At 52.5% G+C, this 24,571-nt stretch overlaps 1 protein-coding gene and 1 long non-coding RNA gene across 5 annotated transcripts in view; both read left to right on the top strand.

Annotated features, from left to right (window-relative positions):
- Positions 1 to 24,002, top strand: part of SMAD7 (SMAD family member 7) — a 28,650-nt gene extending 4,648 nt beyond the window's left edge. For 2 of the 4 annotated variants that reach the window (XM_035559904.2, XM_035559905.2), the window contains exons 4-5: positions 2,921 to 2,995; positions 22,068 to 24,002. In XM_035559904.2, coding sequence (XP_035415797.1) covers positions 2,921 to 2,995; positions 22,068 to 22,606 — 614 coding nt within the window. In that variant the 3' untranslated portion in view covers positions 22,607 to 24,002. The remainder of the gene's footprint in view (positions 1 to 2,920; positions 2,996 to 22,067) is intronic. The other 2 variants (XM_035559906.2, XM_035559907.2) reach the window with 2 other exon arrangements.
- Positions 6,512 to 8,177, top strand: LOC126913637 (uncharacterized). Its single transcript, XR_007709225.1, has 2 exons — positions 6,512 to 7,104; positions 7,607 to 8,177. It is a non-coding gene; the product is annotated as an uncharacterized LOC126913637 (long non-coding RNA).
- Positions 24,003 to 24,571: the final 569 nt, after the last annotated feature.

Consider the following 24,571-nt stretch of genomic DNA (forward strand, 5'->3'; position numbering starts at 1 on the left):
ACGTTCAGTAGTGCTGGCCGGGGCTGGGAGGGATGGTAGCTGGCGGTGGGACGGCGCAAAGCCCTTCTCCTGCCCGATGCGTGTGTCTTTGGCTGCTGGTCCACACCAGGGACCTTGGGTAGGAGCAGTGCCTCTGCTTAACTTGGGAAACTTAGGAAAGCGACAGTGCCAATGGAGCTGGGGACGTGCACCCAGTAGGAAACTTGCATTTTTCCATCAAAGGGGATAGTGGTAATAAAAATATTGAGGTGCCTAGGACTGTGTCTTATTAGTGCTTCATGTGAACAGCTGTACCTGCACCAGCACGGGCTCTGACAGCAGTGTGCTCGGCGGGGTTATGGCAAATGTCTTCTGGTGGAAGGGTGCTGGGGGAGCCTGTGCAATTTGCCTTATTAAAGCAGGGCGCTGGAGTCTTCTGCGGCCGGTGAAATGCCACCTTGGCTTCTGTGTTGATGTGATGTTGGTACGCTTTTGGGGTTGGACCAGATGGTCCTTAAAGGTCCCTTCCAACCCAAACCGTTCTGTGATTCTGATTCCCTGACTTTGCACAGAGCACAAAGGTCTGCTCTTGACAGCCGTGTTACCTGCGGGCAGGCTGTAGGTGTGGGCCAGCTCACTTGGATGCGTTCATCGAGGAGAAGCTGTAGGTGAGGACTTTGCCCATTTCTTACCTGGGATGTCCCCAAGGGCTGGTGGCAGCGGCTGGCATGGGGCTGAGCCCGTGGGGCAAAGCCGAGCTTCTGGAGGCGCCCGTAGCTGTGTTGGAAGCAAGAGGGACGGTGATGCCCTCAAATAATTCAAGCAGATACTCTGACCCACCATTCAGCGGGACAGGAGCGGCGAGGGACTGTGCTTGTAGCCACTCATAGCCTGGCAGAGCTTGGCTCAGTGCTGGTTATGCTGCGCAGCCATCCGCAGCATCCCGGGCAGCTTCGGAGGGGCATGGGCTGACCTGGTGCTCACATGCTGTCGTGGTGGTGCCGGAGCATCCGAGGGCAGGAAACCTACTGAGGTTTTGCTTGCAGAGCCAAATGCCCTCCTGTGGCATTGATTTTCATGGGAGTCAGAGGTTTGGCAACTTCCAGGAAACAGTCGGCACCTTGCAGGGTTGGGCTGGTAGCCACCAGGAATAATTGGACATCTCCGCGATGGTTTTGTATTGCGGTAAGGGAATTTGGGGAGGAGATTCACAGACAGTAGGCTTGTGTAAACCTCCGATCCGGCAACCTCTCCGGTGCCGAAAATAACACGAGCTCGAGTGCCTCTTACTAGCAAGAGCCTTTGGCTAACATGTGGGTGATAGGAAGAGTGCGATGCTGGAACCAGCCCCATTTAGTGCAGAGAGCCCAGGAGGGTCGTGTTTTTGTGCTGATCCCACAGCTGATCATCCCCCGTGTTCTAGCATGGAGGTGCATCAGCACCATCCTGTAGGGAGACTTCAGAGGGTGTGTGTAGGTGGCTGACCAAGGGAACTGGCTGCGACGTGGATGGGAAGGGAGCTGACAGCTGTAAATAAGTCATGAAAGCATACTGCGGCTTTCCTTTGACTGTTAGTGCGGATCAGGGAGGGGTGCAGGTGTTCGGGGAGGCTCTGAATCTGTCTCACCAGGGAGATGTCACTGGGGCCAGAGGACCCACCATGTACCTGCGCCCAGAAAGCATCTGTAGCCCGAGCAGTGGAGGTCAAGGCATTGGGAATCCTCTGTCTGGATCGGAAAGGGTTAAACAGAAGAAAAAGCAAATTTCTTTAAAGAATAGAAAACACTACAAGGCATTTAGAGAGTGTATAGTATACAGTATTTCACAAGTAAGTCCATTTCCTGTCTCCCCTATTGTTTTCAGTTTGATTAAGTATATCCTGTTAAACTGTATATTCCTGTTAGGGCTTATACTTTACTCTGATAAAATAAGGTTATGAACACAGGAGGTCTTTTTCATTGGGATTTCAGGGATGAAGTCTGGAAAAATGACTTATCAGTAGGAAGTAAAATATCAGGGCTCTTCTGGTGGTGGCCCTTGCTTTGAGATACAGCAGTGGGCAAGTTGACATCAGGGAGCCCAAGCTGGATAAAACCAAAATTCTCTGACAGCCTGCCGAGGACCTGGGGGTTGTGTGAATTTTATGGATCTTTCCTCTTGCCTTCATCACAGCATGCCCCTGAGCTCGTGTCACCTGTGGTAGTGACCAAAAAGCTGGGGTTTGCCTGTAGGAGCAGGGGACCGGTGGTGGCTTCTGGCTGTCACCACCTGGAGCAGGGGGAGCAGATGCTTGGGTGGCTCGGGATGGAGAGGCCCAAGCTCTGAACCCAAAAGCTTCTCGTGTGTCACGAGAAAGTGCAGATGGGACAAGTAATCTCACCCTGTCCCTTCAGTTGGTGGTTGGAGGGGTGGGCCCCATGGGTGCACGCTGTGCTCCCAGGGGGTGGCCAGCGGTGGGTGAGGTCTGCGGCAGCTGGTGGTGACAAAAACTGAGCAGGGCAGCAGAAGCTTAGACCGTTTGTGGCAACAGGGCAGTGATGAGACCTTTCCGTTTCGGTTCCCATTCTGGTGAGTACAGGTGTTGACTGCATTTGGTGCACAAAGCCGCAATTTAAGCATTTTGGGAGCTCCATCAGCTCTGTCATAAGGAGGACAGCCTTGATTTCATTACCCGGTGACTTGGATGGAGAGGTGGCAGCCAGTCTGTAATTTTTGCCGGTCTATAATCAGCATGGGCTGGTGATTAAGTGCAGCACGGAGCTTTGATTGAGGCGATGAGTTAGGGTGGATGCATCTTGATGAACTACCGTGTCTGTGCAGACAATTAGTAATCGCTTCCTGTTAAACGCTTTGGAATGTGTGTTCCGCTCGCGGCGGCGCTGGGAGTCTGCAAAGAAGCGCATGTATACTGATTTCTTCTTCTTCTTTCCCTCCGCTGCAGCAGATTGTCCAGACTCTGTGCCTTCCTCCACTGAAACAGGGGGAACTAATTGTCTAGCCCCTGGGGGGCTTTCAGGTAAGACGCCTCTTGTTGACCTTACTTCTGCCCGTGGGTCTCTCCACCACGTCCCTTTGGGTCCCCTCAACAGAGGGTCCCACCTGGCTGAGAACGGGTGTGGGGGGGTTTTGGGGATGAGAGTCGCTGAGAAAGGCATGCTCAAAGGGGGAGTTGGATTTTGTTTCAGTAGCAGGTTTGCTCGCAGAGGATGTGTTCAAATCCCAGGCGAAGCTGTCCCTCCCCGAAAGCCTGTGTTTCCTTTGAACTCCAGCCTTACGCTCCATTAATTTTGGAGCAAGGCAGGAAGAGGTGTGTCGGGGAAGGCCGAATGATGTTGGCCATCGATTTGGTTGGATGCATGGATTATCGGAGCAGGTGTGGGTGTCCCTTGCAGAAGCGGATGGTGTCGAGCTGTCCTGGCCTGGTTGGCGGCGGTGGCACCGCTGTCTTGGGCTTTGCTGGTTGGGGTAACTGGCACCCAAAGTTTTGTGCGTGAGGCTCGGCTTTTGCAGAGGGCGCTGAATTTCCCTCATTTTCCCATTTCCCACCTCCTTCAGCCATCATGGGATGGGGGTTTGGAGCGTGGTTTCTGAGGTGCAAAGCCTCCAGTAGCCCTTCTTCCTCCCCAGCCAGGCCAGTCCTAGGGCTGGGCTCTACGTGTTGATGCTGCCAGATGAAAGCAGTTGTGCGTGCTCACTGAGTGTCTGAAACCATGTACCTGCATGTACTCGCTGATGTTGGAAGGTGCTCTCTTTGTCGGCTTGTCTCCCTGATTTATGATTTGTGGAGCAGTTATGCAGCTCATTGCCCTGAGACTGGAATTTCAGAAATATGTCGGCGGCGGCCGTGCGTGTGCGCGGGTCTGCGTGTCTTTCTCTCTCTCCAGGAATTGCATTTGGTGTGGATGTCTTTAAGTGAGCCTTGTTTGTTTTTCTTTTGGTGTAATATATACCTTGTCTGTTATTTGAGAGGGGAGCATACTGTTTGTTCAAAGGCCCTAATGAGAATTAATCAAATGGAGGGGGAGAGGGAAAGGAGCAACTTGTTGCTGCGCTTTTTTTTTTTAGCATGGTGGGATGTTGGGTTTTCCTTTTTTTGCCATTGGAGCCTCTAGCTTTAGGGAAGGCAGGGAAGAAAAAAGAGACTGGAAAAAAAAAGGAGACAAGGAGCAAAACAACACAATAAGGATGTTGTCAGATTTTTTTTTTTTTCCTCCTGAAATATGCCCATTGCAGAGGGGAGGAGAGAGTTCAGTTCCACAGGATACCACATGAAATAAGCAGAGGAAGTACTCACTTTTAAAAGGGGGCTTTCTGAAAGGTTTGGCTATTGATAACATCTCGTCTGTCTGATCTGCTCCTGAAGGGAAGGAGGGAGGTGGGCGCCTGGGCTGCAGGAAATCAGCCGGCTTGCTCCGAAGGGCTGCAGGAGGGGAGCCCCAGCACTGCGCCTTGGGGCTGGGGGCTGCTCTGAGGAGCTGGATGAACGGAGCCCCCCCTGCCCCCCAAAAGAAAGCGCCGTCCCCCCTCCGAGGGCAATTTTTCTTTATTTCACGTGATTGGATTTATTTTTCTTTTGGTTATCAAAGGTTTTCCCCCCCAAAAGCCTGGAAACAGAACCTTTTACGATCATTAACCACTCTTTTTCCTCCACAAATGTAATTGTAGCCATTTAGTTTAATGAGGAGCTGATAGGAGAGTTGACTCATGGAGGGATACGGTTAGCTACACAAGCCATGAAACAAAGCCGAATGCCTCCACATGAAAGAGCATTTGTTTTGAATTTGGTCTGATTTACTGGCATCTCCGCTCCGCTCACAGAAGTGCAGCGCTGAAAATTCCCAACTGGAGAGACCCAGTCGAGAAAGGAAAATAAATGCAGTTTGCAGCAATTTTCTAAAGCTAACCTTCTCCTTTTTTTTTCTTCTTTTTTTTTTTTTTCTTTTTTCTTCCCCGGCATATTTTAGTTAGCAGAAGAGTGCATTTGAAGAGGGCATTAATGAGTCAGGGTGCACTTGGAGCGCTTTGTCTCAGGGATGAGCACTCACCTGGGTTTGGGCAGGCGCAGGCCGCAGAGGCCTAGTGGAAAACCCATGCTCCAGTCTGCCTTACAAAGGGACTTTACGAAACGCCATGAAACCCCCATTTCTGTCGATTTGGAGGCTGAGGACGTGGTGGAGGGATGGTGGCCGTGTGGTTCTGTAGCACCGTGGGTGCCTGGAGTGGTTGCTTTGGGCAGCAGATGCCCGTGTTGTAGTCACGTTCAGAACCGGTAGGCTTGGCCTGGCTTCTCGAAGGCAGACGGGTAGGTTTGGTGAGGCAGATCACTATCAGCAACGGAGAATTTGGGCAGCGGGCCAGCCCGGGGTCGACATCCATTCTGACAGGAAAGCTGGATGGGGCTTTGAGAAGATGAGGGCGTTGTCAGAGGAGCATGAAGAAGGGAACCGAAGCGAGGATCCTTTGATGAGGGGAGCTGCGGGTCCGGCTGCTGGCAGGGCTGCTTTCTCCTGGAGGCCGAAGGCAGTTTCATTGATGAATACCAGAGGTGCTGGGAGGGCAGAGGCAGGAGGAGGTGGGAGGGTGTGTGGCATGGCACGGCATGGCACGGCATGGCACGGCATGGCACGGCAGGAGTGATGGATGGAGAGCGGTATCCACAAGTGTTTCCCCCACACAACCACCAAGCTGACCCTGCCTCTGTGAAAAAAAGAAGGAGGGGAGCTGAATGTGAAAATGCAGTCACCGGGAGTCCCCCACAAAGGGACGGGTGTCCCCGAAATGCTCGGGGTGACCTCCCGTGTAGTGGAGTTGTGCTTTGACGTCATCGGTGGCGGTCTGTGGAAGGGGGCAGAGTGCGAGGGGTGGGGACCCAGCCACACGACATGTCTGTGACCTAGCTGCCTTAGTTATAAATAAAGGGGGGGGGGTGGGGGCGGGGAGAGATAGGAAAAAAAAGGGTGGGGATGAGGTTTGTTCCAGAGGTCAAAATCAGAGCAGAGAAGCCCGTGGAGCCTGTGTGCAGCTTGGCTGGATATTAATGCAGCATTGGCTCATCCTTGACCCCATGCTGTTCCCCTCGCGTCTTCTCAGGGCACCTCTGCTGTCTGTCCCTGTCTGTCCCATCCTCCAGCCCATGTCCCCCACCTTACTACCATGTATCTCTCTTTATTCTTGGCGGTCACTATGTGGGTAAGCTGGGGTGTCGCCCACCAAGCTGGTTGTGCTCAGGTGCTACCAGCCCAGGTTCTTTGTATCCCTGACGCAGTCAAAGCACAGAGCAAAAATATCCTGTTGGAGATAAAAATAATGTCTCTAAATAGGAGACAGAGGGTGGTTTTTCCTGTGTTTTGAGCTGACCTGTACCCAGCAGATGTGTTTGGCTATATGACTGTGCTTTCCAACAAGCAAAGCCACGCTCGGAGAGCCCGGGGGTGTCCGGTTGTGCGATGGGTACAATCCGTGGAGCAGCTCTGCTCTAGGAGCCATCTGATGGTGCTGGGTGGTGGTGGGGTGGTGCTGGGTCTCCATGGGATGTGGACATGGTGTCTGCATGGACATGGACATGGACATCTCCCTCTTCCAGCCCTGCTGGTGGCTCTTGGCTGGCTCAGGGTTGTGGTGCTCATGGTGGGTGAGAAGATGGCTCTCCTGCGGGACAGCTGAACGGTGCTGGGTCTGCCAGCAGAAAGAAGCTCTTCAAGAAGCCCAGGCCATGATGCAGAGAAAGCGAGATGAGCTGGCTCGTATCGTTGCCACCTCCGCTGCTTTTTTAATTTTTTTTTTTTTAATTTGGGTTTATTCATAAAATACCAAAGGCAAGATTTTGCCCAGCCTTCAGCCTGCGCTCGGCAGTGCCTGTTAACTCGCCCGGACCTTGGAGTCGCCCCAGAGCCTCCTGCAGCCAGCGGACGTCGCGTGACGGTGCCGGGTGGGCACCGGCCCAAGCCCGCCGTGGCTTGAGGCTGGGCGAGCGCAGCCTCAGCCTCTCCCTCCCACCTCCTCCGCTCAAGGCGTGCACCAGAAAGATGGGGAAAGACCTGGAAAGTTGGTTGGAGGCTGGAGAGGCACCAGTGGCGCTCGCCTGGGAACGGACGGTGCCGGGTCTGATGGGCCGCTTTCCTTCAGGTTTGATTCAGCTTTGCTGCAGAGGCGCCGCGTGCGGCTGAGTGACATTTCATTATGGAATAGCGGGCAGGCCTGGAATGTTTCACTATGCCTCTGATCCCTGCTGGTATCTGCTCGCCGGGGAGAAGCACCTTGCCTAAACCCGCAGCTATTCGTGAGCGGGTCCTGCTGCTCCCCCCACCGCAAGGAGGATCCCGAGCGGCTTCTCCGGCCCAGCCCCTGGGTTGCTTTCCCATTCCCAACCCCTCTTCCACCTCCCTGTAGTACAGAGTTTATAACCTCCTGTGAAATGCCTTTATTTACAAATTGTCATCCTATTATAATCTGAAATTGAGACATCTTCCTGTGTAGCTAGGATTGTATATTTGTCCCAGGGATAAACAATTGCTTGGGAATTTTTTTTCAAGTCACTTATTCTGGGTTTATTTTTGAGCATACATCCCTTTAATATTTTTTTTGGTTGCTTCCAACGCTGCATGCTGTTGCACCCTTTCCTTCCCAGCCTTAATGCGGAGCAGTTCACAAATGGTGTGAGCCGCCGTGCCTGGAGCACGTCCCCAAAAAGCACGTCCCCGTCCTCCGAAGGACAAGGTTATCAGGGGTTAACGCACGGATGACAGCGCTGGAGCCTCTGGAGCGGAGCAGGCTGCCTGCCAGACTAGGAGCCTCGCGGCTGCCTCACACATCATCTGACCGTGGCAGAGCGCGGCCGGGCCAGCGGCGCGGGGAGGGGGAGGCCCGCGCTTGGCACCGGCCCCGCGGCTCTCGGCCCCTTGCCCCCCGTGGGCCTTTGAAGCGGGCTCTCACCCTGAGGGCAGCCCAGAAGAGAGTGGGACCTGTTGAGTAGTTGCTTTGAACTGCTCCGGGAGCCCAGGGGGGAGTTTCGGTGCTCCCCTAGATGTCCTCCCAGGAGGGGTTAAAAGCCAGGCGATGGCAGGAGCGCTCAGCCCGTGTCACTCCATCCCCCTTCCCAGCAGCGATCCCTGCTTGATCCATTTGCGTCGGCGCCACGGGATGTTTCCAACCAAGCGGTGCCTTGGGAGCAGTCGGCAATAAAATGCAGGAGAAATCCCGCCGCGAGCGACGTCTGCGTGGTGTCCGGGGAGGGTTGCTGCCTCTTACCTCGCTCGTCCTCACCGCATCGAAGGGGCTCGTGGCTCATTTTGGTTTCAGGCAGGTGGCTTTTGGGCCAATGGCTTTTCTCCTGCAATCCGGGGCTTTTTGGGGCAGGAATGGGAGTAGAAAGGTGAATTTGGAAGCTCAGTGCCAGGGAGGGGTGTGCCTGCGTGTTTGCCGGAGAGCAATGCAAACTGCTATCTGCTTGCAAAATAAAATGTACCACTGAGCGCCGGAAACCTGATCGTTGGGGACATTTAAAACGAGACAGGACAAAAACACTCGTACGGGAGCAGTCCTGAGCTGGCAGAGACGGGGCCTGAATCTTTTCCATCTACGCTGTCTGTGATCGGGTATCAGTTACACTATAGGAACAAGTAACATTAACCACATGCATTTACCCGCTGTGGGGATGGGGGGACACAGCGTGATGCTGTTTCTAAATGCGGAGCCCGCGAGCGCCAGCATTGGAGCGTCGTGGCTGGGGGAACTCGGGGTGCGCGCCATCCAGAGGGGGGCAAACACGGGGAATACGGGATGCACCGACCCCCCCCGAGCCGTGCAGGAGGCAGGTGGGCTGGCGGCCGCGCTCGGCGGGTACTGTATGAGGCCAGGCGCGGGTCAGTGCCAGCCCCGCCACCGTCCCCGGCAGGATTGAATGACCCACGCCGCAGCCTGGCCGCCTGCCTACTGTCACAAAGTAGCTTCCTTTCCAGTTTATTTTCAGCGCCGAGATATTATTAACTGCTGATGCACGCTCTCTGTTTTAGCGGCGGTGCGCGAAGAAAGGCGAGTTCCAAGCTGACACCCCCCGCCCTCGCTTCTTGCCGAAATCCCTTCATTTTGCCCACGCGTGGCCGAGGACGGGCTGCGTGCCCCCGGCGCGGTGCTGCGTCCCGCTGCTCTTGAGGAACAGGGCGGCATGAGCAGCGCGGCCCCGTCCTGCGTGGTGTGGGGGCCAGCGGGACGGGAAGGTGCTCAGCGTGGCGTAGGATGTCCGGCCGAGGGCTTGTGATTAGCCTTTTTTTTTTTTTTTCTTGTTTTTGTTTTAAACTTTTAATAAAAGAGGTGTGCTGGGTGTGCTGGGAAAGTGGTGCTGCCCATCGGGCTGGGGGGCGGTGGGGTACCATGGTACCATCCGCCAGGCTGCCACTTTCTCCACCGATTATTTTATTTTATTTTATTTTATTTTATTTTATTTTATTTTATTTTATTTTATTTTATATTTTTGGTAAGAAAGGAGCAGTGCAGGGTTTGCCCATCCTTGCCCGGGGAAGGCTGGGGCTTTTCTTTGTGCTCCAGACCCGTGCAAAGGCTACTCCATCCCAGGGGACATGCAGGTGGTCCCTGGTTGAGGAATGGAGAAAGGAGGTGACGAGGTGTGCCCCGGGACACATTGCTCACAGCCAGCCATTCTCTCCCGTTGCTTTTATTTTTATTTTTTTTAACCTTTTTTTGGGTAGCCATTTAAATCCGTGATGATAACTTTCACCCTGTTAATTAACAGGAAACATTGGGACAAGACAGGAAATTACATCAGTCTTTTATGAGGAAAGAGCCAAGAAAAAAAAAAAAAACGCAAGAAAACATAGTTTAGTGAAGGGGAAGAAAGTGCGGGGGGAAGAGGAGAAAGAGAAGAAAAGGAGAGAAAAGGAGAGCCCCCCCAGTCTTGTGGGGCCCACCTTTCAGAGGGAGGCAGTTCGAGTGCTTTATTTTATTTTTATTATGTTGAAAAATATTTTAATAGCAGGGTCACCTTTGCCTGAACGTTACACTCGGCCGCGCTTCTCTACTTACTGAAGAATCTTTTCATGACTTTTCTCAGCTTCCTTCCCCAAACTGTGAGGCCTAGGAAGCTCTTGGCTTGGAGACTAATTTTGGTTTGGCTGCTCAGCCCTCAAAATTGGTCCCCACCCAGTGTCATTATCTTGGTTTTAACTTGCAAAAAAAAAAAAAAAAAAAAAAAAAAAAAAAAAAAAGAGCAGCTCTGTAAGAGCTGGCTCAGCCCTTCTCTACCCTTTTAACCTCGCTGCACAGAAAGTGTCGCAGCTCCAGCTCCCTGTCCCCTGGCTCCTGCCATGCCCCGGGCTCTTTCGGGGCTGCCAGGATGCTGGAGGTGTCCCCGGGTGCAGGGCCGGAGCATGGCTCCCTCCCTTGGGACTCCTATCCCTGCCGGGAGGCAGAGACTGAATGTGCCTCATTTCTTGCCCATTTTCCCCCATTCCTCTTCAATCTCTTCTGGTTTCCACCCGCTGCTGTCGCGGATGGTGTGTGCCACCGTGCTGTGCCCTTCCTCATCCTCGAGGACAGAGCAGGGCATCGGCGCTGGGTTTCGGTGACTGAAGGCTCAGTTGCCTCCCCCTCACTTTTTGGGGTAAATCACCGGGCCCCAGCACACCCGCACGGCTTTCCAGGGCTTTTCCTTCCTATGGGGCAGGTGGGCAGGCAGATCTCTGCATCAAGCTGCTCGCTCTGGAGCGCTCCGGCTGCTGAGCCTTCGGAGTATTGTTGCAAGTATGTACATCTATGTGTACATAATAAGCGAGCAGGAGTCTATGAATGGTAATTTTCTTTTTGAATAGATTTTGTTTGTAGAGCTGCCAGCGCTGATTAAATAAGCGCTGGCTCGCAGCGGCGAGCGTTGCGGCGGCGCGGCTCCGTGGGGCAGAGCTGCCCCGCGCCCCGGCCGTGCCCGTCCCCATCCCCGCCGTCCCCTCCCGCTCAGGTGCTCCTTCACCCCCGAAACGGGCTGATTTACGGCCGAGAAACCCGGGTGCCGGGGAGGCGGTGAAAGTTCAAACATCCTCTGCTTTTACAACCGGTGGAGTTGGCTCCCGCCCCGGTGACTCGCGGTGATGAAACCGATGGCTCTGGCTTAGAGATACTAAAAATTCCCGGGCTCCGCCGGCGAGGGGGAGCTCCTGCCCAGGCCGCCCGCGCTTTGATGTCTGCCGTGGGGTTGGCAGCGCGGGGAGGTGCCGCAGCTATCTGCAACGGGGCATGCAGGAGGGAAGCAGAAAGCAGCGAGGAAGCGGGGGGCGATGCGGGGTGCGGCTGGGATGGGGCACCCCACGCCTCCCCGGGCAAATAACCCCATAAAGCCGTGCCGCGAGCGGCGGTGCGGGAATCGAGTAACAGCAGTTTTATTTGGAAAAGGAGTCGGGAGCCTGAAGTGACATCACTGTGCTTGAACTGATGAATTCATTTTCTTTGGAAGCCGGGCTGAGACTTTTTAGCTCATTAGAAGGAACAAACTCATAAATCTCCGCGCGGAGAGGCCTGCGGTTTTTCTGTTCTCTGTCACAGCCCCGCAGAGCGAGCGTGGAAAATGTGTCGCGGGTGTCACCGGGCGGGTGTCACCTGGGACGGCGCAGCGAGGTGATTTTGGGGGCAGAAAGCAAGCATTTGGGGCTGGGGGAGATGCACCGATGCGTGTCTCCTGGGCTGGCGAGGATGCTGATTAAGCGTTCCTCGTGCCACCATGCTGCTGGACGAAGCCAGCTCCTCCAGGACCAAGCAGCTTTTTGGGGCTTTTCAGCTGGGTGTTGCTTGCTTCGTAGCTCGGGGCAAAGTACCGAAACCTCCGACGGTCCCGGCTCTCCGTCTGCGAAACGGGGGTGCCAGCTCCGCCGGAGCGCCGGGAGGGTTAATTACTTAATGAACGTAATATTCTCTATAATTGCTCAGCATTATTAATCCAGAGCAAAGCGAGAGGCGAGGGGAGGGGTGTGTGCGTGGCGAGGCAGCTTCTGGCTTGTGAACTCAGTCCAAGAGCCTTTCGCCGTCCCTTGGGCGCTTGGCTTGCGCCCTGCCCGGGGGGCACGGGGCTGGCCGGCGGGGGGGATGGTGCCGTCCGTCCGTCCGTCCGTCTGTCCGCGGCGACCCAGCCCCGGCAGGCCTGCCCGCGCGCGGGCTTTGCCGCATGCTCTTAGGAATAGGCGTGATTAGATTATGAAGGCAGACAGAAGTAATGATTAACTTTTTCAGTCTGCATGCTGTCTCCAGTCTGGCGCTGGGTGTTTTTTTTTCCCCCTAAGTAGGCCCTGGCCCCGAGTCGACAGGGTATTAGGTTGTAAAGAAAGACAGGAGGAATGAAGGCAGGGAGGGGAGGGGAGAGGGGGCGCGTTTTCCATCAGATCCGGGAATGGAATTTATTGGCAGGAATGCAGTAAATGCTCCAAATGCCATCCCAGCTAAACAGTTTTCATAATTGTTACGGAGTGGGGCCGGGGGGGGGCACGGCGGGCGTGAAAAGGACTTTTGTTCCAGCCGTGCTTTTCCATGTTTTACATCCCCACGAGAAGCCGTTCCCTGCCCTCTAGGAAAGAGCTCTGTGCGGGGTGGGCGGTGGTCTTTTTTTTTTTTTTTTTTTTTTTTTAGGGAAACGTCTGTTCTCGGTCTTGCAATAACTTTGGGGAGAATTACAGGTCAGTGTGCTGCAAGGAGAGGATTTTTTTCATTATGGAAATGAGAGCGGTGGCGATGCCCCGTGTGTGTGTGTGTGCGTGCGCAGAATGCACTTAGGAAAAAATCGTAACACACATCTGGGTATTAGGTATCAGTTTGGAAATACTAGCCTAGTATGCATCAGTTTTTATTAAGGCCTTTACAAGCCCTTTAACATGTAACCCGCATAGCTGCATGTTGTCAGTGGGGAGAATAAAACGTGGAGAGCCGCGGCTTTCCCGGGGGCCGCATCCCCGCTCGCCGGGGCATCGCCAGGACCGGATGGCAGCACCCGTCTTATCAGAGGAGCTGCGCTTTTATTTTGAATTGCAAAAGCCTTTCAAGGTCTTCATCTCCCAAAACTGAACTCTGGGGGCTGCGCTCGGGAGGGCAGTGACCCCGCAGCTCGTGGGACCCAGTGGCCTCCGATGGCTTTGGTGGCGGCGGTGGTGATTTATCCCTGCGCCAAGAGGGCGATGGGCAGGTTGCTGTCGCCGGAGAGGGGATTTTGGCAAGCTCAGCCTCAGGTCTGCTTTGCGTGGTTGTAACTCGGGAGCCCTTTGTGTGCTGGTTTCTCCTTCTCAGAAGGTTTCTGGTTCAACTCTGGGGTGGGTTGAGGTGGAGAAGGGGTGTGCCCTGCTGGAAGCCAGGCAGGGAGGCGTTTGTTCACCAACGCCGCCATCCGGGGCAGGGACCAGCCCCGAGTTGCTTGGTGTGTGCATGGCACCGCTAAGGCTTGCTGGGGTTTCCTGCGTGTTCCTGCCTCTGAAATCTCCTGAAACCTCCCCGATTGTCCTTAAAATGGGATCACACTGGCTTGTATGAAATGCACGCAGATGGGGCGCAGGAGCCCGTGGGAGTGAGGGCAGGGGCTGTGGGAGCATCCTGGAGCCTTGGGAGGAAGCTGCTCCTCCAGGGATGTGTCCTGGCCACCTGGGAGGAGAGCAGGGGGGACGTGTGTGGCACAAACAGGGTCGGGGGGGGGTGGTTGCATTAGGATTTGGGGGGGCTCCACGTGCACCAACTGCACCCTTGCGCTTAACCACACCGCAAAGCCCACCCTGCTCCCACACGCTGGGCAGGATTTCTCTTTTCGGTCTTAAAATCCCCTGGGATATTTCCCCCTCTCCAGGGAAGGGTCTCCCCCGTCCACCTAGAAGGCCTCCTTCTTCCCACCCCATCGCGGGCAGGGCTTGGCGAGGTGCAGGGGGAGGGATTCCCATTCTGCCGCTTTCTGAAAAAAGAGAAAAGTTTCCCACACCTTTGAGGGGTGCAGAAGGAGAGGCAGATAAAGAAGGTTCTTTAAATTAAAACTTCAAAAATAATTAGACTGACTGTATACTAAACAACAGCAAAGAGGCCCATTTACTGTAAATATTATGAATGGATTTGGCTGGCTTCTTCATCCCCACCCTTCCTCTAAGGCTTTTCTCTGAGCTGAGTCGAAATTCGGCCTTCAGACAGCACGGTACTCTATAATTTGCATGGCTGATGAGGCCCAAAGCCTGGTACAGAGGAAACTGGAGTCAGCTGGCTCCTCTCTAACCACTGGAGACAGGCAGACAGGCATTTTTGGTGTGTGCGTGTGTATTTTTTTCCCCCTTGTAGCTGCAGCAGACTCAGACCGGTGGCTGCAGCCTTGCTGGCTTTTAAAGAAAGTGGGTACGAGAAAGGTTCTTCTCTTCTCGGGTAATTTTTAGCCGTGGTAATTGATTAATCACCGTAATTAGGCAGTAGCAATGACTAATAGGATGTTTGTGAATCAAATTTCTGGTTTGGTGGACTCCATGAACCCGGCAGTTTCACTTTGGTTCTTTCTTTCCTGTCCCCGCTCCCCACTGCCCCGTGCACGTCCCCACCTGGCTGCGAACCACGCTGTTCTCCTCACGCCTCGGCTGCCCTCCCGGCCCTGCCTGCCTTCTGCCACAACGCTGCCCACCCTCGGGGCTTCGTAGCAAACCCTTCCTCAGTTTGCTCTTGTGCTCCATAAGCCCCACGGTTCGGGGCTGGGTGACAGGTTGGGCACCCCAGGAGAAGGCTGGCCCCAGGTGCCATCACGCTGTGCTGGAAACCATAGGGGATGTCCTCGGGGACCAGTTGTCTTCTCTTCCCACCATCCAACCCCACCTCATTTTGGTGCTGATTTCACAAGGGGGTTTTGCAGCCCTGCTGGAGGTGATGGGAATTCCTGCTCGGGTCCCCAGAGGATGCCTGGACCGAGCAGAGCACTCCCGTTAATGCAGGAGAGAGTCTCATCAGTCACCACTAAATGGGTCCGAACCAAAGCCCTGGTTACAAACATCAGACATCATCCCAGTCCCGGACTCCGTCCCATGGTGGCTTCTGCCAAATTTTATCCCCTGCGTCCCCATCAGACTCAAAAGACTTCAAATCTGTTCACAGGCTTCTAGACACCAGCCCTTAGAAAACTGAGTGCAAAGGCCTTCCGTCCTTCCCCAGGCAGTGAAAGTGGCTCATGGTGGAATAGAAATTTGAAGTTTCACACAGAGAATTGAGATTTTCTTTTTCCAGGCAGGGAGATTTCGTGTTGCTGTTGGTGACAAAGCAAAAGTTTTGGGGGAAAACTCAGGACATCAATTTTTACGCAAGGTTGACTTATTTTGAGGAGCAAGGAGCCACTTAAGTGATTGGGTGGGCAACTTGCTAATGAATTAAAGAAATTATCTTAAGGCTCTTTGGCCATCATGGTTACAGTATAGGTTGAGTAATAAGAAACTGCCTCATTAGACATAGACACAAATTTAAGGTCTAGCCTGTCAATCCGCGGATTAAGGACTCTGTAAGTACCTACTGACACGATGGGCTGTAATGGCTCCTAAAGAGATGTTATGGTCTATCGTGTCAATAATCCACAGATTAAGGGCTCCCTAAGCAAGTGTTGACATGACCGACTGTCTTTGGGGGCTCTCATGCTGGCGGGGGGCACGTCCCCGGGGGCCACCCCGCGGGTGGCTTGGGTGGGCGCATCCCTGGGGGGGTTATTTTGTTATTTTCTCTGTGAAGAAGAGGTGTCAAGAAGACACCAAGAAGAAGTCAAGCAGGTGACAATCCCCTAAATCAGCCTTTCAGAAATCATCGGAGCCATCAAAAGCAGGGGAGCGAGGAAGCTCTGTCTTGCCCTGGTGTGCAGTGAGATATAAAAGGTTTGGGGCAAACATTCCCGTGGGTGGTGTCTGCAGGCTGCCCACAAGGCACAAAGACCCTTTTCTACAGCAGGGTATGTCCTTTAATTTGGATTTTTCTTTGCTTTTGCAAGGCATACCTGGAAATCTGGCTTTGAAGGGTTTTTCTGGACTTGTTTTTTTTTTGTTTGTTTGTTCCCCTGCCCAAGGACCCTGTGAATTACCCAAGAGATTAGAAGGGAGGTGACAAATCCCTGCTTCGTGCCTGTTTGTCTTCGCTTTGATTAGCTCTGTGGTTGCACATCATGCTCAGTGTTCTCCTCACCTTGATGCAATTCCCGGTCCCTTCCCAAATAAGAGTTCAGGCACATGTTTTTCCTGAGATCCTGCGAAAAAGGTACTTAGAGTGACATGAGGGGCAAAATTGCAACTACAGTGCTCCAAGCTGGTCTGAGAGACCCTCAGGAAAACACAGGGGAGCATGCAGAAACCTGTGCAGAGCCAACGTGAACCACTCCTGGCATTTTTTAAAGTGTATTTGCGCATAAGAGGGGAGGCTATAATCAATTAATTGCGGCAAGTACATTTGCATCCAGCTCGTGGTGCTGCACGCAGTGAATTTGTATGTAAACCACAAAAGCGTTGCACCTTTTCTGCAGGATTTGTTGCCTGCTTTTGGGTGGGTGGGAAGAGGTCTTGCAGGCAGTGGCTGCCTTTTCTCCATCTCCATCTCTTCCATCTCAGTGTGCAGCAAAAGATGGGGGGCATGGCTCTGCCCCGCGCTCGCAAATGCTGCTTAAGGTCAGCCAAGAGATTACGAGCTCGAGATGCGCTGAGCTCGGTCTCAGCCTTGGCCCCGAGCAGACGACACAATGTGCTGACACCAGTCCAGCCAATTTTTTTTTTTTTTTAAGCACAGATGCCCTCCGCGTGTGCTGACAGATAAAGGAGGAAGGGCCTTTGTTTCATCTGTTCTCCAGTGCTCGGTGCACGTGTACTTTAATTTATCCACTGCTGCTGCCCATTCGTGCTGGGTTGTCGGTCATGGGTGCAGGGTCACCACCACGAGTGGCTCAGCGAGGGTACCCAAAAAGAGGAGCCCTTCGTGGCCACGCTGGGGGAGGTGATGGCATGGTGAGGTTGGGTGGGAAATCGCAGCCAGGGCCTCCCAGAGGAATGAGGTAGGGGAGGGTGTGTGATGGTGGGAAGCTCAGGAAGAGCACCAGGAGACCCTTCAGGGCGAAGCTGCTGTTAAAAAGAATCAAGACACGTAAATCTTTGTGGTTAAAACACTTCTGCAGTCGGATAATTTAATTTACGTGTAGTCCTAATATCACTGAGAAAAGATCCAATTACAGGCATTTAAAAACCTAATCAGGAATGCCATTCTATTCCCATTTTCAGCTAAGAACTGTTCCTGTCACAGATTTCAGTGACAATCTAGATAGCTCCTGACTCGATCAAATGGGAGTAGTCCGGGCGGGTAAGATAGCGGGCGGGTAAGATAGCGCAGTGTGTGCTCAACTTGCTGTTTTCCTTAGAAGAAGTCGGTTGATTACAGGAAAACCTTTAGCTATGTCAAAACAAAACAACGCAAAACAAAAGATCCCCTTCCCACCTCCCCCCTGATGTTTGTGAACTTGGCACCGGGACAAGGCTGAGATCTGAAAACCCGCGAGCAGCTTTGCTGGCCGCAGCGTTGCTGCCTCTGGGCAGAGCCTGGAAGAAGTGCACAACTCTGGGGGGAGAGAGAAAGGGGGGGACCCGCTCCTTCCTCTCCTCCACCGCCAGGCAAAAGCTGTGAGCAGCAGCGAGTGCTTGGTCTCTGTCTTCTGCAGGGCTCGGCTTTTGCAATCGTTTCTGGCACTCCTAATACCAGCCCAGAGGGTATTAAGGGCTGGATAGATGGACTGGAAATCATGAAAACATCTAGTGATGAACAGGAGGGATGGAGAGGGCTGATGCACATTTTTAAACCAAAATTTATGTTCAGCGTGCTTTTTTTCAATCCAAAATGGCCTTTAAAAAAAAAATCAGACAGGAACTTCTCCTGAAATGAGCTGAAATGTCTCAGTTCCTGAATGAAAAAGAACTTTTTCTTCCTGGTTCCCTCATAAAACTGCCAGAACTCTGAAAGAAAAAGTACAGATGCAGATGACACGGTTTCATCATCCCGAAGCTGTTGATGTGTCGAGGAGCAAAGCCGCTTCACGAATTCCTTGCTGCTTCCAGCACAGCTGCGATGTGAGGTGCGAGTCTGCCGCGGCTCGCGAAAACCAAGCACGGGGCTCTTCCTGGGGCACTCAGGTCCCTCTGTGGTGTCAGTCTCCCTCATCCACTTTTCCTCCATGGCACCAGAGCATGAGAAACCCTGGCTCTGGCCTTTCGTCGGGCAGTTTAGGGCAGGACTCGACAATTGCGAGGGTCAAGGCAGGCGGTGGGAAACCTCATGGTCTGTCCGTCCGGTTTGTGTGTTGGAAAGTATCTGGGGTGATGCCTTCGTGGAGTGATGCTCCCTTCCCCTCCGAGGGATGGGCTGGTAGAAGTCAGGATGGCCCTTCTGGAGAGTTCACAGGGTGTCATCTGGTATGGTAGAAAAATGAGAAAAAAAACGTGGTTTTCCATGGGAATGTGGGGCCAAGTCAACACAAGCTTCTTCAAAGACATTGGCACCAACCTGCTGAGAAATATTGACCCCAAAAGTTTGGGGTGCCACACTGTTGCCTTGATTTCTCCCCTCCATGCAGAAACGTGCTCTGCTTCGGCCAGTGGTTCTCTGTAGACGCGACTATGAGTGATCAATATGACTAATTCGCCAAATTCCTGCGGGCAGAGGCTAGCTTTATTTTCAGTTATTTATTTTTTCTTTACAATAAGTTTGCACAATGTACTGGGGGGCCCTTGATCCTGATGGGGCCCCTAGGCAGGCTGCCTTGCAAACCATAGAAATAATAATAAACCAACGATAGCAGCAAATGGAGGGGTGCTTAATAAGAAAATAATGGTGCGCATGTTTCTAGCATTAAGCATTATCATTGTTTGCTGGGGTATGGGAGCACACACAGCTTGCTGGGACTTTTCCAGGCATTTAGAAAGGGATGCGTTTGCTCCGAGGAGCTCGTAAAAACGATGCTTTTAACACAAAACTAGAATCCCAAAGTGTTTTTCAGCCGTTTATGTACTGGCCCACGCAGTGGCCCCGGTTCAGCTGGTGCACGGTGCGCTGGCAGTGGCAGCTGGTGGCCCATGAGGACACGCTGCGGGAGATGTGGCTGCAAATTTCCCAGGATCTGGGGATTTGTGCAAGTTTGCAGTAGGGCTTGCTGTGGGAGGTGGCACGGGATCATGAGATGACCCCACTGGGGTGTTTGGGGACTTTGGGGAGCATTTTGCTTCATTTCTGTGCCTAGCCCAGCCTGTGGTCGTTGCCATAAAGTGGAGCCTTTTGGGGAAAAAAAATTCCGTCTCTGCCGGAAGCGTGCCTGCATCACTTTTTCCTTCTCTCCTGCAACCTCCTCTCCTGCCTCCGCTGCCCAGGCGATGCCACTGGCTTTTCCCACCCATTTTCCCTGCTGATGCCAAAATGGGGGGAGCAGGGGAGCTCCGCTGGGGCCCCAACAATTGTGAAAAGCGGCTGTGGTGGTGGCTGGCTCACCGGGCTGGCAGGGGGGCCTGACCCTGCTTATCCGAGCTCAACCCATATATTCTCATGGCTTTTTGACTAGACATCCAGTCAACAGCTGAATCCCGCAAACGGAAGACGCTCTGGCATATTTATACTGTGTGCTGGCACTGGTTCGTTTAAAAAATCCCGGATTACCTAAGACTTGTCCTTGAGGTCTGGTCACCCCATGTCATTGAAAAACCTAGTGGGATTCATTCATGAACTTCCAGCCCTCCATAAAGGTCTGTTCATTCATAGCCAAGGCAGTTTTCTTTTTCTTTTTTGCCTTTTTTTTTAATGCGCTGGCAATTAAATAACTCTTTGTAAGTTGCAATGAGCTACTTGTTAAGTGGTCTTCACTAATGCAAGCACAAACATGAGGTGAAAAAGGCTTTTTTGCCCCCTCTCCTCCTGAAAGGGATGCTTTTATGTTAAAGAAAATAAATAAAAACTTACAGGAATTTCAGCAGGGTTCAATGGCTGTTGCTGCAAAATTCCCTCAACTGCTGTAAAGCAAAAGGACCTGCAGGCTCTAGGCATTGATGGCAGGCTCTGATTAGGTGGGTTGGTTGCTTGGGTTGTGCTTTTTTTTTTTTTTTTTTTTTTTTTTACAACCTAGCTTTGCTTTCACGACTCTTAAAGCAAACAGCTAGTTAAACCATCTTTAGAAAAAAAAATAAAAAAATCCACCCCTCTCTCTGCGCATGTACACAAACAACAGTTTTGCCCCCCCTGCCTGAGCAGCACGGTGCCTGACGCTTCTCTGGGGGAGGCTCCTGCGGCCGCCCCCGGCTCGCCGCCGGGACCAGGGCTCAGGGCCAGCCGCTTTTTTAACAATTAACTTTTTTTCCGCCATCAACCAAGCTCGTTTCTTTACTTGGGCAAAACTCCCGCTGGCGGGGAGGGTGCGGCAAGGGGGGGGGGGGGGGCGCAGCCCAGCGGGCGCCCAGGCGGCTTGCATCACCCCCAAATTGTTTTTTTTTTTCTATTTTTTATTTATTTATTTATTTATTTATTTTTCTGGGGGAAAACGCAGTCCCGGAGGTGTTTCTTGATAAACACCCGCTCGGGGCATCCTCTGTTGGCGGGGGGAAAGGGGTGAGGGCCGAGGTAACCCAAGCCGCACCGCCCCTTCCCTCGCTCGTCCCCTTTCCCCAGCGGTGCCAGGTTTCAGCAGGATTGAGTTAAAGGAAACAAAAGTCCTGGGAGGCACCGGCAAGGGGAGGTGGACGGACAAACGGCGGCACACCTCGACCCTGTGGCGCGATGCTGTGGGGCCGTCCCCCCAGGGTCCCCCGGCCCCGCTGTCCCCGGGGGCTGGCAGCCCAGCGACCCTCCTGCTGCCGGCCGGGTGCGTTCGGGCCCGGTTTTAGTAGCTGCCTCCAGCAACTGCAGAAATATTTTCCTCGCTGGCATAGAAATGAGGAAATTAAAAGTGTGCGGCTGGAGTTTTTTTTTTTTTTTTTTTTCTTAAGAGCACAGTGCCGTGCTTTAAACAGGAGGCCAGAGGAAAATGCCTGTGCTGGGGAAGCAGGCTTATTAATAGCAAAAAGTACAGAAAAATACAGAAAATAAGGCGGGGGGCTCAGGCGGCACTGCGGGGCCTCATGGTGCTTGGCTGGGGAGGCCTCTGGGTGCTGCCCCCCGCTCGCCAACTCATGGCCCCAGCTGGAGTTTTGAATTATTATTTTTTTAAATACAATTATAGAGATTAATAGTTCCCAGGTCTTAACATGCCTGTGAAGGCTGGGAGGAATTGCTAGCTGAGCAGCACTGGGCTGGTACAGATCCCCTGTCAAGGAAAGGGGGTTTTCACTTCCCTCAGCCCCCCCACCCTATTTTCCTCCCCTCCTCCCTGTGCTGTACCCTCGCTGCTCGCGCCCGGTTAGGCGGAGAAGAAGGAGTTGAAAAAATGGGTTAAGGGAACTAAGTTTGGGGCTGCTCTTGTGGTTTTTTGTGACCGTTTTTGTTAACAAACGCAAGGCTTCCGGTCTCCACCCTGCCGCTGCAAGCCGCCGTCTGCCTGCGTTTCCCGCGGCCTGCCTTCAGCTGAGGGCCCGGCCTGGGCGTCCGTCACCCCAAAGAGCCCCCCCGAGCAGGGCAGCCGGGCCCCAGACCCCCTGTTTCACTGGGGTGACCTCCAAAGTGTGTCTGTTGGGTGCAAATAAATGTTTTTAGGGTGTCTGGTCCTGCTGGACGCAGCTAGCCAAAGCAGGAAGGGTGCTGCTGCTAGGCCCCGGCAGTCCCGTCGAGGGTTCGGGTGAGGGACGGCGGCGCTGCGGGGTGCTGCTGGTGTCTCGAGCTGCTTTTGGGGAGGGGGAGCTGGTGCTTTGGGCCCTTGTACCCCACCAGAACTAGGTGCTGAAGCAGCACGGCAAACACCCAGACATGGGTGAGCATAAATGGGCTTAACTGTGGCTGTCACACATTGCGTTCAGAAGCAGTGGCTCTGCTAGGGCTGTTGGTGCGTGCATGGAGAGCATCATGAAGGCACGGGCAGGCAAGCAACCTCATGGCATTACATCGTTTTTGAGTCATATTACCCCCGCAGTACTCAATTTCTCCTCTTCTTCCTTTTTTCTCACCTCCTTTAGATTCCCAAGTTCTTCAGGAGCCGGGGGATCGGTCACACTGGTGTGTGGTGGCATACTGGGAAGAGAAAACGCGCGTGGGTCGGCTGTACTCTGTCCAAGAGCCCTCCCTGGATATCTTCTATGATCTACCTCAGGGGAATGGTTTCTGCCTCGGACAGCTCAACTCGGACAACAAAAGCCAGCTGGTGCAGAAGGTCCGCAGCAAGATCGGGTATGGCATCCAGCTCACCAAGGAAGTGGACGGCGTGTGGGTGTACAACCGCAGCAGTTACCCCATCTTCATCAAGTCGGCCACACTGGACAACCCCGACTCCAGGACGTTGCTGGTGCACAAAGTGTTTCCAGGTTTTTCCATCAAGGCTTTTGACTACGAGAAGGCATACAGCTTGCAGAGGCCGAATGACCATGAGTTCATGCAGCAACCATGGACCGGATTTACTGTTCAGATCAGCTTTGTGAAAGGCTGGGGCCAGTGCTACACGAGACAGTTTATCAGCAGTTGCCCATGCTGGTTGGAGGTTATTTTTAATAACCGATGACTCGAGACAGAGTGGACTCATGACATTTATACTACTTTGCTGCTATTATTTCCTTCTGAGTGCTTGCTTTTCATGCAAACTTTTTGTTTTTGTTTTGTTTTGTTTGTTTTTTTTTTCCTGTTTTGAGAAATAGCTTATGGAAAGATTTTTGCCTTGCTATTTTGATAAATATATATATTTTTCAAAAGTGTGAATGACCAATAACTCAGAAGGGCAAGAGAAGGGTGCGGGGTGTGGGGGAGGATCGCATATGATAATTGTTTCCCACCTCTGAAAGGATTATCCTATGCGATCAAGGATCGGGAAGCCACCTGCTCTTTGTTACGGCTCTGTCTCTTAGATAACACGACAGGAGACCCATATTTTTCACGCACCACCTTCCCCTTGCCTCCAGCCGTACCCAGTGGTGGTGACACCCAGCTGAGACCCCTTCCTCAGCGGTGCTGACCCTACCTAGCAGCCGCCAAGTGATGGTGCAAAACCTTCCCAGCCAGGTCTTTACCCACCCTTGTCAATTTTTTGTTGTTGTTGTTGGGCTTGAGTCTCGTCCCTGCGTTCATCTTGTCCACCGCGGGAGTATGGGTGTTGGGGGAAGTCTGCCCATCCTTCTGCTGCTTTTTTTATTGTCTTGGATTGATGCAAGGGGAGAAAGCAACCGTGAAGAAACCGTGCATGGCCCGTGCTTTACAATTTGAGCTGAGATGCGAAGTGACAGAAGCATAAGCTTAAAAAAAAAGCAAAGCAAACAAACAAGCAAAAAAAAAACCAACAAAACAAAACAAAAAAAACAAATGGGGAAAAAAAGAAAAAAAGTGTTCATGATAGTTGGTCTGTTGTAACCTGCTTAGATCAGGTTATCCCGGTACCATCGTATCTGGAAATGCAGTTGTGCTTTCATTTCTTCTTGAATTCATACACAAGTATGATACTTTTACACTGTTCTTAGCTCAATGAGCATGTTTAGACCTTAACATAAGCTATTTTTCTAAATATAAAGGTTTAAATGAACAAGAGAGCATTCTCATTGGAACTTTAGCATTGTAGTGCTTTGGAAATAAAACACACAAAAAAGGACTCCTTAAAAAAACCCTGAGATTTATTAAAGAAAAAAGTGTATTTTATGTTATATATAAATATATTATTACTTGTAAATATAAAGACGTTTTATAAGCATCATTATTTATGTATTGTGCAATGTGTATAAACGAGAAAAATAAGAAAGATGCACTTTGCTTTAATATAAATGCAAATAACAAATGCCAAATTAAAAAAAAAAAAAAAGACAAAACAAAAACCCCACGAGATTGGTGTTTTTTTCTATGGGTGTTATCATCCAGATGAATGTTTTTTCTAAAGGAGTTTATGTTCCATTGAAAAATAAAAACGTACACTTGACCGAGGCTGTGCGGAGTGGCTTTCTTAGTGGTGGGGAGGAGGCAGGCAGGAGGGACACCGCTCTGCGTGGGTCTTGTGCAGGGCACCCACCCGGCTCTTGCTGAAGAAAACCTGACACGCTTGTTTTTGCTGGTTATTCCTATTTCTTGTAACTCCAGCTCGAGCAAACTCTCGTGCCAGCTCTCGTCCAACACCATCGCAGTGCACATGTCCTCAGCCAAGGAGAAGGTCCCTCCAGCTGGTTCAGCTCCTGCCTTTTCTGGAAGGAAGCCTTTCTGGAGTGGACACCACCAGCATCCTGGAGCCTGGAGGCTTTGGAGAGGTACCATGGGCTTGAAAGTGACTTCCAGCCTCTGCTGCCCTTCATGTGGCTGATGGGCCTAGTGGTAGAAGAGGCTTTGCGAGCATCTGGACCAGGTTCACCCAACACTATGCCTTTCTGTCCAGCGGAGACGTGCCCTGCCCAAAGGGATTTACTGAGATACAATATTTGGTCTGCTCTGACTGGGCTGTGCCTTCAGTTGGCTTCATTCCACTGAGCGCACGACCCGGCTTCAAAACGGCTTCTCA

This window comes from Cygnus atratus, chromosome Z, assembly GCF_013377495.2.
Source record: "Cygnus atratus isolate AKBS03 ecotype Queensland, Australia chromosome Z, CAtr_DNAZoo_HiC_assembly, whole genome shotgun sequence".
NCBI classification, from domain to species: Eukaryota; Metazoa; Chordata; class Aves; order Anseriformes; family Anatidae; genus Cygnus; species Cygnus atratus.